General features: G+C 44.4%; 1 protein-coding gene across 4 annotated transcripts in view; it reads right to left on the reverse strand.

The window, feature by feature from the left end:
• The window catches only part of zgc:154058 (Transmembrane protein 150A-like), a 109,638-nt gene that overhangs the window by 22,292 nt on the left and 71,755 nt on the right, over positions 1–15,591 (reverse strand). For all 4 annotated transcript variants that reach the window (XM_068020741.1, XM_068020739.1, XM_068020740.1 and 1 more), the window contains one exon: positions 10,060–10,187. In XM_068020741.1, the coding sequence (XP_067876842.1) occupies positions 10,060–10,187 (128 nt within the window). The remainder of the gene's footprint in view (positions 1–10,059; positions 10,188–15,591) is intronic.

Consider the following 15,591-nt stretch of genomic DNA (forward strand, 5'->3'; position numbering starts at 1 on the left):
GATATTTATGGGGTACAACTGATGTAACTTGAGTAGCTAGAGAATGGAGAGTCAATCTGTTGCTCAGTAGTGGAGGCCAATTTGGATACTTACAACAAAATCACTGCAAACGTGGAATGTGGAACAGGATAAAGTTATTTTTTGTGGCCGGGGGATGCTGAAGTGCACAATTACAGCATTGTTCACTGGGCCTTGCTCAGACTGGAATTCACTCGAAATGTTGGAACCATTTCCTGGCACCAACTAGACAAGGCTGCAACTTGGGTCAAATTCATTGCAAACCTCTCTTTGTCTCTTGGCTCAGTGGTAACACCTGTACCCAGTTGTTTCACTGATGTTCTATTTATACAGAGACGAGGAGGACTTTATGGAGCTCATGAGCGCCAACTTTACCACAGACAGAAATATCCAGTACCGATCAGCGGGGCCAAATCAAACAGCCATAATCAAACCTTTATTTGCGTATATAGGGGGATGCAGTGTGCAGTGAAACAGGACGTACTTGCAAACAGTTCTGTGGGCACACATACCACAGAGACACAGCTTGGAGATGCTCCAACATGTGTTTGACTGAATGTGCCAACTCTCTCTCCTGCAGCTGCAATCACAAGCTGCCCTTTCAGTATTGACTGCCGCCCCAAGCCACCTTTAAAGCTTGTGCTCACCTTGTCTAATAGATGGGCTCTTGAAAGGATTCCCTGTATGTTCAAATTGCTGAGAGTTATAAAGGGGAGAGGCTCGGCTACAGAATGTACAGATGTTTACTGAATTGCTAGAATTAAAACAAATTGTTGACTGCAAAAATGCAACTGCATTAAAGGGGCACTGTCTATTAAAGGGAGAGGTACCTTGAGAGAGAAAGGACACACGTTTATACAGCACATTTCACAACCCAAAGCATGTTACAGTCAATTAAGTACTTTTGTGCCCAAGTCACTGGAGTTAAACCTAAAACCTTCCCACTGAGAGGGGAGATGTGACCAACTGAGCCACTGCTGACAGTCATCACCTAGAGGAATTACCAGTATAGCGATTCCACCATCAATTATTTGAAAACTAAGTATGCAAAAGCTGATATGGAAAAAATAAGCCCACGACAAATCTCACCGCTCCCGTGTTTATTACAAAGACAGACTTTGCATTCATATGGCGCCTCTTGCTGCGAAGCACCTTGGGACGTTTTCCTCAGTTAAAGGCGCTGTTCACAGCGAGCTGTCGTTGCGCAGCCAGTGAATTCATTTCGAAGTGCAGTTGCTGCTGTTATGCAGGAAAACACAGCAGCCAAACGCCAGACGAGATCCCACAACAGCAAAAGGAGATAACCAGCTGGTTTCTCTGTTCTGTGATGATGTTGAGGGATGAATGTTGACCAAGACAATACGAGAGCTTCCTGCCTTCCTTTGAATAGTGTCACAATAATAAGTCCATGATTTCCATGCTCTAACAATAAAAAAAATAGTTTTCATATTGTAGTAAGAAGATAGGAAAGAGGAGGAAGCGGCCATTCGGCTGCTCAAGCCTACTCCGCCATTCTGCAAGATCATGGCTGATTCTCTATATTGACATCACTACCCCTCACTATCCCCATCTCCCTGGATTCCCTTAGTGTCCAAAAATCTATCGATCTCAGTTTTGAACATACTCGCTGTTAGGACCAGGTGTGAAAGGGGTCTAGGGGTTCCCTCTCAGCCTTTGCCTGGTTTAACGGTAACAGGGTTTAATTTTAAAAACGCCGTGTTTTAGCTCTCCCCCTCGGTGAATCCTTGTTCGCTGCTTTCCAATTGTAAGGCAAAGAAATCAGACAGGTTTGCTTAGATTTAAACAAGAAAGGTGGAAGTTTATTAACCTTAAACTCTCATTCGGTTAACGACTACGAATATGCGACGCGACCACACTAGCATGCATACGCGATAAACACGCACGCAGATAGAGACAGAAAAAAGTAGAAAGAATAAAGGGGAAAAGTTTGAGGCAATAGCTGGGTTGTAATTACAGTCCTTTGAGTTCAATGTAGAGTCTTTGGTGGCTTTAATTTGTTTCGATGTAGGAACCTTTTCTCTCTTCAGGTTTAAGCGACTTCAGTGGGTCCGGAGGTTTGTGAGAAAGCGAGAGAGAGCCAGCCAGGAGAGGGGCTGTCTTGTTCCACGTTCAGTTGCACTCTGCAGTCTGTCTTCAAACTGTCCTGTGTCTAGTTCAAAAAGCCTGGGCCAGCCGGTTAGTCATGTGACCAGCTGGTTTAACCACTCCTGAGTTTGCGGATTCTCCATCTTAGCAGACACTGGAATACAAGCTTCCTTACACCTTCAATGTCTGGTGATCAAAATCCATTTGGGCTAATTGGATCAGGGAGTAGTTGCTTTGTCTCTCCAAGCACCGTCTCTTAGTATGCAAATGTCCTGCAGCCAAATGTCTGGTGATCTCTTTAAACAAGTCACTTCTTCAATCCAGCAACAGTTTAAAATTAATGTTCATATGACAAAATTATTATGCCGCATTCTTGGCAGGCAGTGGTCTTCTGAACATTGCCAATTCAGCATCCACAGCCATCCGGGGTAGAGAATCCCAAAGATTCACAACATTCTGAGTGAAGCGATTTCTCCTCGTCTCCGTCCTAAAATGGCTAACTCTTATCCTGAGACCATGACTCTTAGTTCTAGACTCTTCCGCCAGAGGAAAGAGCCTCTCAGCATCTACCCTGCCAAGCCCTCTCAGAATTTTATATGTTTCAATCAAATCATTTCTCATTCTTCTAAACTCCAGAGGATATGGGTCCATTCTACTCAATCTCTTCCCATCGTTATGCGAGTGATGAGCATAATATCACCTCATCAGCAGGAATAGTCCACTGCTTTTCATACACAGTGGCTCAGTGGGTGGCACCCTTGTCTCCAAGTCAGAAGGTCATAGGTTCGATTTCCACTCCAGTGACTTGAGCCCATAATCAAGGCTGGCACTTAGTGCAGTACTGAGGGAGTGCTCCACTGTTGGAGGTGCTGTCTTTTGGATGAGACATTACACAGAGGCCCCATCAAGCAAAAAAAAATTGCCCCAATATTAAACCAGTAATAAATCAGAGCTATTGAGCAGCTTCAATATATCGATCATAAAAGGCTATAATAAAATTAAGGGCAAAAGGTTTTTGAAACGATTTCCCACTGCCAACCTGTTTTCCAACCCATTCTTTTACCTTGTTATCTCCATTGTTGCAGTTTTATTTTATGTTACTATTTTTAGCCATATGCAAAAGCTTTAACTTTTAATTTTTATTTCTGTGTATTTTGCATTTCAGAATGGCATTTGTCGTTCTCCAGGATTCCACCAGCCAATCCGGAGCTGAGATGCAAAACTCCGCTCTGATAGACAGACAGATGCGTCCTTGAAGGTCAGCGTTGCAGACAATCGTGTGCTAGAATATTGTGCTTTGACCTGTTCACGTCACTGGGGCAACCAGGTCAAAACGTCTGAGGCGAGATCCTTTCAGGGATCAGTCTGGTGATGGAATCCAGTTAACCCTCCATAGCTGACTCAGTGACCTGATACCAGAACCAGGTGGTGTGAGATACTCCAGTGCTGACCACTGAACAGCAAGCCTGGTTCATTAACAGGACCCAAGTTGTCGAACCATCACTTGGCGTACAATTTTTCATCTGCTGCTCCGGATTACAAAAAGCAACAATGACGTGCACTTATACAGATTCGATAACAATGAGAACATGCTAAAGTTCTTTAACGAAGGGAGATAAAGAAAGGAAAACATAAGGTCTTAACGGTAGTCCCATGGTGTGCAAGGCAAGGGACGTTTCCCACTCGTCTGTGAAAGTGGGGTTTTAGTTGACTAAACTCCCAAAAATCCCAAGCACACACCTGGTGGTTGCTAAGCTTTGACTTTTACCCCCTTGGGCCTAAGCTGCCTGCATTTAAATAAGTGAAGCATATCCCCACAGGGAGAGTGAGTCGGGCCCAGCACAATGCCCCACATTCACCAGCTCACCAGGGCATTGGGGTGAGGGAATTATAGGGCAGGTTTGCAACGCCTGGCCTCCCTCCATCTCCTTTGCACTTGGCGTACAATTTGCAGACGTGGGTAGGAAGCTGAAACTATTGGTATTGAAGCTTATTTGTGTCAATATTTTCTTACTAAACTGCTGTCAAAGTTACAGCGTCCAGTTTTCCCAACCCGAATCATCCCTGTAGCACATCACACCCACTGGCACTGCAACACAGGGAAAAGGATCAAATGCCAAGTGGGATAAATTCACAACCTAAAAGCATTATGGGAGTGTCAAGAAGAAGGTGGCCCACCAACGCCTTCTCAGGGCCACTAGGGAGGGACAATGGATGCTGATCTTGCCACATTCCAAGAAGAAATAAAAAGAAAAGGACAGTCTCAATAGAGTTGTGCAAACTTGCACAAGCGGTCAGGGATCAAGAATGTAGGTTGGAATCTATGCTGATGTTTACTTCACAGATGAGGGAGAAATGTCACTGGCTTTTTTTTCTGCTCAGATGTTCCATCGGTTGGTGACCATCCCCCTCGGAGATAAAAGACATTGGGGAAGAGTCTCTCTGCAGTAGACACTGTACTTGGCCTGTTGAAGAATTAGTCTTATGCATTCCAGATTTTCTTCTTAAACTAAGACAAATCGAACATAATGCAGTCTATGGAGCAATCTTTGCCTCTCGGCTGTCCTGTTTTAATTGGAACATCCTGATATTAAAACACTGCGCTGAGAAAAGTGACAAAGATGCACTAGAATACCAAACTAACACAAACCCCATGCCTCCTCACAAGCAACACACTTTATTTCACCCTTCCAATTCACAGAAAGGCTGAAAGGTGTGGCACACTTTATTCAAATCTAAACCTGGGAATTATGTCATAAATAATAAAGATAGTCATCAATAAATGCATGAAGGAACTCAGGAGAAACTTCTTTACCCAGACAGTGGCGCAGTGGTTAGCACCGCAGCCTCACAGCTCCAGCGACCCGGGTTCAGTTCTGGGTACTGCCTGTGCGTAATTTGCAAGTTCTCCCTGTGACCGCGCAGGTTTCCTCCGGGTGCTCCGGTTTCCTCCCACATGCCAAAGACTTGCGGGCTGATAGGTAAATTGGCCATTGCAAAAATTGCCCCTAGTGTTGGTAGGTGGTAGGAGAATTGAGGGAAAGTGGGGATGTGAAAGGGAAAAAATGGGATTAATGTAGGATTAGTATAAATGGGTGGTTGATGGTTGGCACTGACTGGTTGGGCCAAATGGCCTGTTTCGGTGCTGTATCTCTCTATGACTCTAGTAGTTAGAATGTGAAATTTGATACCCCATTCATCACCTTCAACATTCACTCCCTTCACCACTGACGCACAGTGGCAGCAGTGTGTACCATCTACAAGATGCACTGCAGCAACTCACTAAGGCTCCTTCGACAGCACCTTCCAAACCTGCAACCTCTGCCACATAGAAGGACAAGAGCAGCAGATGCTTGGGAACACCACCACCTGCAAGTTCCCCTCCAAGCCACACACCATCCTGACTTGGAACTGTACTGCTGTCGCTGGGTCAAAATCCTGGAACTTCCCAACAGCACTGTGGGTGTACCTACCCCACATGGACTGCAGCAGTTCAAGAACACAGCTCACCACCACCTTCTCAAGGGCAATTAGAGTTGGACAACAAATGCTGGCCTAGCCAGCGATGCCCGCATCCTATGAACAAATAAAAAAAATGGAAAGGTTGAGACTCATAGCATAGATGCATTTAAGGGGAAGCTAGATAAGTTTTTATTTTATACTTTTACAGGATGTGGGCATCGCTGGCAAGGCCAGCATTTGTTGCCCATAGTTGCCCTTGACACCTGAGTGGCTTGCTAAGTCATTCCAGAGGGCAGTTAAGAGTCAACCACATTGCTGTGGATCTGGATTCGAATGTAGGCCAGACCAGGAAAGGACAGCAGATTTCCTTCCATAAAGGACATTAGTGAATCAGATGAGTTTTTTTTCAACAATCAATGATAGATTCATGGCACCATTACATGCTTTCAATTCCTGATTTTTTTTTATCAATTGAATTTATTAATTAACTGAATCAGACCCACCGGCCGTCCATGTCTCCGTTATAAAGACGTCTGCAAACGCGACATGAAATCGTGTGACATTGATCACAAGTCGTGGGAGTCAGTTGCCAGCATTCGCCAGAGCTGGCGGGCAGCCATAAAGACAGGGCTAAATTGTGGCGAGTCGAAGAGACTTAGTAGTTGGCAGGAAAAAAGACAGAGGCGCAAGGGGAGAGCCAACTGTGCAACAGCCCCAACAAACAAATTTCTCTGCAGCACCTGTGGAAGAGCCTGTCACTCCAGAATTGGCCTTTATAGCCACTCCAGGCGCTGCTTCACAAACCACTGACCACCTCCAGGCGCGTATCCATTGTCTCTCGAGATAAGGAGGCCCAAAAGAAAAGAAAGAAATTCCACCAGCTGCCATGGTGGGATTTGAACCCAGGTCCACAGGTCAGTGACATTATTACCATGACACCACCATCTCCCCAGGTGCCAGCTGTGTTGGAAGGTCATTGATATGAAATGTTAACTCAGTTTTTCTTGCCGCAGATGCTGCCTGACCTGCTGAATATTTCCAGCATTTTCTGTTTGTGTACCAGCTGGTTAAAAGAGGAACCCATTTCGAGATCCAATCCCAAGTTTGTTTAAATTGAGGACTAGGCCTGAGTAGAAAACAGTAAAGGACACGCAAGGCGAAAACTAAATGTCATGGAACCCATCCAGGCACTGAGTCACCTTCCACAACCCAGGAGTCTCAGTCAGAACTAACAAGGCAACAGTAAACATGTCACAATCTGTTATTAATCAATCAGTCCTGATTTTCTCCTAAGGGATGCTGACTGAGTTTTCCTGGAATCCAATTCACAGTAAAATATCTTTCTGATTCAAAGTTATCTTTACATTCATATTATTTTCAAAGCACTAAACGCCAAATTAACGTTACCAGGATTCATTCTAACTTTTCACTTGAACTTAATGACTTGATGCCACAGTGCCAATCGTGACAGATGATCCAAGTAATTGTACTTGAAGAACTAGACAAGCTGTGCTTTTAAACTGAAATGAACAGAGGTTTCCTAGTAAAAGGGAGAATTTTTCCAAGTCTCTTAAATGTACAGTTAGATTAGAAACAGCCCCATATTTCAACATCAGTGAGGCACTGACTGGAATTCCACTTCTGTGCAGCCTGTTTCCCAAAACTGACCGACTGATGTACACAGCAGTAAGTGGGAGATTCAGAGAAGTGATTGTGAAATGCAGCATGTCATCTGATGCCAAATCCGACAAAGATATAATGGCAGTAGGCGTTGTAAGTATGGTTTATTCTTGTTTGTATAAGAAACAGAGATGAGTACATGCAACCTTGTCAAACTCCTTACTACATTACCAGCAATCCCATTGTATTCCGATGTGAGACCATGGCCCAGAATAATTTTTTTCATTTTGGTGTTGAGATTGATACTGTCCTTGCCTCTGAAAGATGGCATTGGTGCAGCTGCTTAACATTGGTGTTGATCTGTAACTCTGGGAGTTGATCTAAGATTTGGTCATTGACACAAAGTGGATCTAAGATCTGTGAATTAACGGGGAGTGGATGTAAGATCTGCGAGTTAAATTTAATTGGAGGTTCTCCTGCTTCAAAGGTGTAACCTTGGTAGAAGCTCAGTTTGTGTGAAAAACTGGAGTTTCTGCCAATGTTATGACAGCGGACTGGGAGATGTCACGAAGAACCTCACCCCCAGTCATTAACACTGGGAGTAGCTCCACGATCGGGTGATTGCCACGGAATGGTTCTAAGATCAGGTGATTAAAGTCGAAAGCGGATCCAAGATCAGATGACTAACTCTGGGAGTTGGTCTAAGTATTGATTTTTGGTTCGGTGGGGAAAGGGGATGTGGGAGCAGCTGAAACTTTGCAGCACGTTGCCTCAGGTGATGTAACAGATTGGGTAGGTGTGTGATGGAGAGACTTGGTGTACGGTCTATGGCTAGATTGGGTTTGAGGGGCAGAATGCACCTTTCCTCATTTGCAGCAGTTCCTCATTTCCTATCATTTGCAGTAACTGGACAGACTGCAAACATATTACACACACACACACACACACTCGCTTTGAATGTTTGCTGTTCACGGTGGAAGTTCAGACATAATTTCCTGCCTGAATAGCTACAGCTCCATGAACTATTGGATATGACAGCTGATCGTACAGTTGGGGCTGGATGTGCAGAGTCAGTTTGTCGGTTCGCACATGGGGAACCAAACCAAGTCCAAGGTGGCAACACAAGCCCTTTAACACTGCTGCCTGTATAATATTAGAAAAACAGCCCCCATCTCTTCCCTCATTGAGCTGATTTATTGCAGGTCAGACAGTAAAGATTGTTAAAATAAGGTGTTTAGTGACTGATTGTTGATCTGCAGCTGGCACTCATACCATGTGACTAACATTCTGGCCCAGACAGTGGTACAAACAATGAACACATTCGGATGGTATTTCTCCATCGGCTCGTCTAAAAAAAAGTTTAGCTCATTTTACATGATCTTAAACAGATCAGCAAGGCCATTCATAGAGACATAGGAACAGCAGGAGGCCAGTCAGCCCCTTGAGACTGTTCTGCCATTCAATCAGATCATGGCTGACCTGTATCTCAATTCTGTTTACCCATCGTGGCTCCACATATCTTGACATTCATACCCATTTTTGCCATCTTAGTTCATTCATCCAGAGAGATCCAAGCGCATTCCCCATTGTGGCATGCAATTGTTTTCTTCAAATTGTTTTTGTCTCTATTACTCTAACTGGACGTTTACTCCGCATGTTGATCAGTCTTTGGGTGTGGTTTTGATTCTCTTCACCTGGGGTTAATGGAATGATAACGGCCTTGAGATAAAATGGAAATCAGAGTCTGAGGATATAAATGGGACCTTGATTGCCTTTTAAGGCAGGAACTTAGCACAGGGCTCACTTCAACCAATTCCATGGGCGATGGAACACAAGAAGCTCAGCAAATGTAAGTCTTGAAAATAACCTGGGCTGCTCTCACTGTGGGACAATCACCCACTGTGATCGTGATTTTCCCTCTGTACAGTTTGTTCATTACCTTTTTATATCTTGCATTCTACTGTTTTGGCTATGTGTTGCTCAGCCCCCTACTGGCTTTGCTGATTGCTGTTCTGCATTGATTGGGCATGTTTAGTGTCCAATCTGTTAAGACTCCTTGCTTTCCATCTTAGCTATTGTGGCACCATTCATGGAATGTATGTGTTGTTCATTTTTCCTTCATTTGTGCCTGTCTGCATTAAACTTCAACAGCCATTGCTCCGTCCGCTTAAAGACGAAAGATCTTACCTTTACATAGCGCCTTTCACCACCTCAGCACTTCCCAAAATGCCTTAAAGTGTCAGCTGTAGTTCAGTGTTCGCACCCTTGAGTCAGAAGGTTGTGGGTAAGTTCCACTCTCGACACTGAAGCACAAAAATCTCGGCTGACACTCCAGTGCAGTACTGAGGGAGTGCTGCACTGTCAGAGATGCTATTTTTCAGGTAAGATGTTAAACTGAGGCCCCATCTTTCCTCTCAGGTGCACGTAAAAGATCCCATGGCACTACTTCAAAAGAAGAGCAGGGCATACTGCCCTGACTCCTAGCCAACATTTATCCATCAAGCAACACCTAACAACAGATTATGTGGTCATCTACTTCATTGCTGTTTGTGGGAGCTTGCTGTGCACAAATTGGCTGCCATATTTCCTACATTACAACAGTGACTGCGCTTCAAAAAGTAATTCATTGGCTATAAAGCACTTTGGGACTGAGGATGTGAAAGGCACTATATAAATGTGAGTTATTTTTCTTTTCTATAGAAGTGTGGTTGTTGTGGTAATGTGGTTACGTCATTATTTATTTTAACTGGGTTGTCACCTCTTTTAAAGTTGTGGACGGGCGAATGTTACCAATGAGGCTAAATTGGTCAGCAAGAGTCCCTTCGAAACTTGTAAATTTTCTTTATATTTTACCTGGAAATTTCCCACGACAATGAGGCCTGCGGCACAGATCCAACATGTGGCCAGCGCTGCAGTGTTCAGCAAGGACTTCTGGTGTCTCTCCATCACTTGCGCGTAACGTAGCAAACCCACCAACATCACTGAAACAAAAAGGACATTGTGTCACGGCGGCTGATTTATCTGTAACATCTCACACGACGGAGACAAGGATGAAAAAGAAAACTTTTTCCTCCCAAAGTAGAACGTGGAGGGACCAATTCACTCAACGATCCCGACTGGTGGCATCCACGCTTTCCTCACCTTTCAGGGGTTTACGATGAGAGCCCATTAAAAATGAGCATTTTCCAGCATTTCTCCCTGGATTCCGTGTAATATTGGATGCATCTACATTTACACCTCGCTTCATTTTCAACCCGTCCAACCCCTGTGACCTCTCTCAAAAATATCACCTTACATTCACAAATGCTTTCTCAGAAGGCGATTGTCGACCACTGCCTAAAACGACTATCCTCCTGGGAATTGCTTGTCTTCTGACTCTGTCGCTCAGTTTGTAGCACTCTCGCCCATGAGTTATAAGGTTGTAGAATCAAGTCCCACTCCAGGGCTTGAGCACAAATATCAAAACACTCCAGTGCAGTACTGAGGGAGTGCTGCAGTGCTGTAGGTGCCGTTTTTCAGCTGAGATGTTAAACCGAGGCCCCATCAGGTGAACTTAAAAAAATCCCACGGCATTATTTTGAAGAGGAGTAGGGAAGTTGTCCCTGGTGTTTCAATCAATATTTATCCCTCAATCAACATTGCTAAAACAAATTATTTGGTTATCATATTGCTGTTCGTGGGAGCTTGCTGTGCGCAAATTGGCTGACGCATTTCCTACATTACAATAGTGACCACACTTCAGAAGTACCTCATTGGCTGTAAAGCGCTTTGGAGCGTCCTGTGGTTGTGAAAGGCGCTATATAAATTCAAGCCTTTTTTTTCTTCCCTAATTACCTACTGCTCGACAGGAATCCATTCTGGTGTCCGAGGGGAAGAAATATTGCGACAGATTATTAGGTCATTAGGAGTAGTCAGCGTGATTGTAGAAGCAATAGGTCACAGCTGACAAATAAGCTGTATTTCTTTGAAGGGGTCACTGACATTCTTTTTACTCGATAGTACCACTGACAGTGGCACCCCAAAGATAAATGCCATCAATAAACTATATTGGCTTCTCTTGGTCCTGAGCCCAAATGTACTGGTTCTTGTGGGTGGATACAGTGTGTATGGCAACTTCGTGAGGATGGGGGAGGGGGTGACGTGGGGGAAGAGGGGAGGAGGAAGGTATATTTGTAAAGGAGCATGATCAATTTAAATAGATCGAGAATCAGGAGAGTTTCCTTAAGGACATACCTGGCTTCTGACCAAATTTCAGTACTTGCTATGCCTTGGCAATGGGGGTGGGGCAGGAACAGGAGAATTTTTCCCATTAATTTAAGTAGCAATTAGCATCAGCTCACATTTATAGAGTGTCTAGACCATAGAGAAAAGTCTGTAGACTCATTACAGAAGAAAAATGGAATAAGGCGGGTGCTGTGTCAAAGAAAGGTGATATTAAGAGGGGCTAACTGAAAGCTTGGTCGGAAAAAAAGACTTGCACTTCTGCAGCACCTTTCACAATCTCAGAATGTCCCAAATAAGCACTTTCACAGCCAAATAAGCACTTTTTGAAGTACGTCAATACTGGAACATAGGAAAACGCAACAGTCACGAGGGAAGCCAATCTAGTTTATTGATGCCATTTATCTTTGGGGTGCCACTGTCAGCACGGTCAGTGGTTATATCGAGTAAAAAGAACGTCAGTGATCCCTTCAAAGAAATACAGCTTGTTTGTCAGCTGTGACCTATTGCTTCTACAATCATGCTGACTACTCCTAATGACCTCCGTGTTCTTAATAGCACCTCGTAAAATGGGCTGCGTCAATGACCCATAGCACCAATTTTAATCACAGATTGCCAGAATTAAAATTTCTGCACTAACCGGAACAGTGGATCACCAACATCATCATCTGAAGTCAACAAAATCTTACTGCTGTTGTCAGATGTACAGATCTTGTTAAGGTGTCCATCAGAGAAATCGAGAAAGTCTAAAAGGTGGAAGGGGCTAAAGGTCCCTCTTATCCATCTTCCTAATAGCTGTATCCAATAACGTACCCCTCTGTCCAATTCAAACATGAAGAGAGCTACACTCTCCAACCTCAACCATACTCTTCCTCAGTCCTCTCCTCTCCAAAGTCCCAGCCTATCTCCATTACATTTTATTTGCTCGTCCCTCATCATTTCTGGTAGCTCTATATTGTAACATTACAACAGTGACTACACTTCAAAAAGTACTTCATTGGCTATAAAACACTTTGGAACTAAGGGTGTGAAAGGAGCTTTATAAATGCAAGTCCTTTTTTTCCCTTCTCTCTACCATTCCACATCAATTACATTTTTCTTGTTTTGAAGTCATTGACAGGAAATGGGTGTCGCTGGCTAGGCCAGCATTTATTACTTATCCCTACTTGTCCTTGAGAAGGTGGCGGTGACAACCTCTTGACAACTAAGTAGCTTACTAGGCCACTTCAGAGGGCAGTTAAGAGTCAATCACATTGCTGTGTGTCTGGAGTAACATATAGACCAGATCGAGTAAGGACGATAGATTTCCTTCCCTAAAAGACAGTAGTGAAACCAGATGGGTTTTTATGGCAATCCAATAGTTTCATGGTCACTATTATTGTATTCTATAGTGAAGGTTCCAGAACTGCAGAGTGTACTCAGGTGGGACTTGACCATTGCTACAAACAATGGCAGGATTACTTCTGTTTATCTTTGCTCCATTCTCTTGTTCTGCAGCCGACAGCCCACTAGCTTTGTGCCAGCAGTCGGACGATGGCTTGATGTCCTGAGAGATCTATCCAGTGTGACTCCCAAATCTCTTTCCTGATTGCCTTGGTCAATATTTTTCCATTATCATTCATCTTTTAATGTCGTGCTCATTTACACCTCGGTATTCTTCAAATAGTGTCATGGGACCTTTTACCTCCACTTGAGAGTACAGACAGTGTAGTGTCTCATCCAAAAGGCACCCCGGGTATTACTGATTCTCCATCATTACAGCGTTACACAGAGGGGTAAATAACACATGATGGCCTTGCTACAGGACAGGAGATGGGCGGCGCAGTGGTTAGCACCGCGGCCTCACAGCTCCAGGGACCCGGGTTCGATTCTGGGTACTGCCTGTGTGGAGTTTGCAAGTTCTCCCTGTGTCTGTGTGGGTTTTCGCCGGATGCTCTGGTTTCCTCCCACATCCAAAGACTTGCAGGTTGATAGGTAAATTGGCCATTGTAAATTGCCCCTAGTATAGGTAGGTGATAGGGAATATGGGATTACTGTAGGGTTAGTATAAATGGGTGGTTGTTGGTCGGCACAGACTCGGTGGGCCGAAGGGCCTGTTTCAGTGCTGTATCTCTAAATAAATAAACTTTACATTTCCGCTGCCTGATGCATATTCCTAAATACATGATGTTACATTTGTCCTCGTTAAACTCCCATCTGCCTGTTATCTGCCCATGTCGCTGAACAGTTGGAACAGGCCTGTTGTCTATCCTCCTCATATTAACAATCGTGATGTGTGATCATTTTTCAAAATGTACTTTTCTCTCTTTCAGCTCCTCCAATGACATACTCCATTGGCTGTGTGTGGGTGAGTCTGTTAGGGGAGGAAGACAAGAATAGAAATAGGCTGTGCAAGTTGTTCGGCCTGCTCATTTTTATGATACAATCAGCCTTAGTCACTTGATTTGACTTCCCACCCCTCCCCGACCCCCGTCAACTTTCACTGTTGTCATTGTGTTTGGCTTCTGCTCAAAAACTCTTTCCCAGTGTTTTTCTTGAGATTGAAAGCTTGTTTTGTGTGGGAGGACTCCATTCCGGCTATGGAACCTTGCTCAGGAGGGAGAGGTCAGAGAATCGAGCATGGAGGTCAATGCCTCGTCTCAATTCTTGGAATACATGATCTTCCAGGAAATAAAATTAGAAACTAGAAACTTGGACTCTTTATGACCCGGGTGCTTTGACCCCTGCACTTTATTCCCCATTCCACACTCCTACTGAGCCAGAGGCCTCATCAGGTCTGAAGAGTCTCAAAAGTCACCCCAAGGAGTGGACTCAGCAGGCAGTCCCGTTAAACTGGAACGATGGGTGAGGCCCTCATACTTAAAGAATATACTGAAGGGGTATATGCAGCAATTAATGACCCACTGAGAGCTTAAAGTGCACACCAATTAGAGCATTAAATTGATGGATTAATGATGAGCAACGATTACAGCTCAAAGTTAATAATAGGTGATGAATAGAGCGTTACATTGAGGAGTTAGTTTTATGTGATACAGTGCTACACCGAGGTGTAAATGAGCACGACATTAAAAGATTAATGATACACAATAGTGACTGATATATGCTCAGTAGTTTTACACTGAGGCGTTAATGATACATAAAGAAATAACTGCATTTATATAGCACCTTTCCCAACCTCAGGACGTCCGAAAGCGCCTCACAGCCAGTTAAGTACTTTTGAAGTGTCGTCATCTTGTAATGTAGGAAACATGGCAGCCAATTTGCACACAGCAAGCTCCCACAAACAGCAATGAGATAAAAGACCAGATAATCTGTTTTAGGTGTTGGTAGAAGGATAAATACTGGCCAGAACTCTCCTGTTCTTCTTCAAATAGTGTCATGGGACCTTTTACCTCCACTTGAGAGTACAGACAGTGTAGTGTCTCATCCAAAAGGCACCCCGGGTATTACTGATTCTCTATCATTACAGCGTTACACAGAGGGGTAAATATCACATGATGGCCTTGCTACAGGGCAGGAGATGGGGACTGGCCTTAAAAGAACCCAGCAAATCAAATGCAGCTCACTCTTAACAGCGAAACATCATAACCGCAGATCAAGTGAGCAATGCCACGGGAGACAAGTTAAGGCCTTTCCTGTCATTGGGGCAAAGAAGCCTCCTGCACCAATGACCCCCACCGGCCTGAGATTGGTTCTTAGGAATGAAAGGCTGCAGCCCCGTCCTGCAGACGGGTTTTCCCTCCACCCCGATGTTCCTACCAGCTTTGGACCTCTTTATTTCATGAATTCCATGCAAGCAACCGAGGGTGCCCCCATGTTGAGGCATGCCCGCCTGCCTGCCCCGGCTGCGCCCACCTCTCCTGGTGGGGCTGCCAGCCTGCCATCACTAAGGGCCGTCTGACTGGGCCGACAGCCTTGGGAGCCTGCCTGGCAGCTTTAGCAAGTGCAGAGGCGGCCAATTAGGAGACCATCTCCCAGAAGGTTGTGCCAGCTAGTGCACTGAGATGGGCGGGCTCTGAACCTCCATATGGGCCCGAGGAAAATCCAACCCCAAGTGTGACAGGGTAAACCTTACAGGAAATCAATGTGGCCGTTTGTGGAATTGTGTGCTACATGCAAGACTTGGTTTAGTATATATAAATTTAATGATATATTAGGAAATAT

This window comes from Heterodontus francisci, chromosome 42 (assembly GCF_036365525.1).
Source record: "Heterodontus francisci isolate sHetFra1 chromosome 42, sHetFra1.hap1, whole genome shotgun sequence".
NCBI classification, from domain to species: Eukaryota; Metazoa; Chordata; class Chondrichthyes; order Heterodontiformes; family Heterodontidae; genus Heterodontus; species Heterodontus francisci.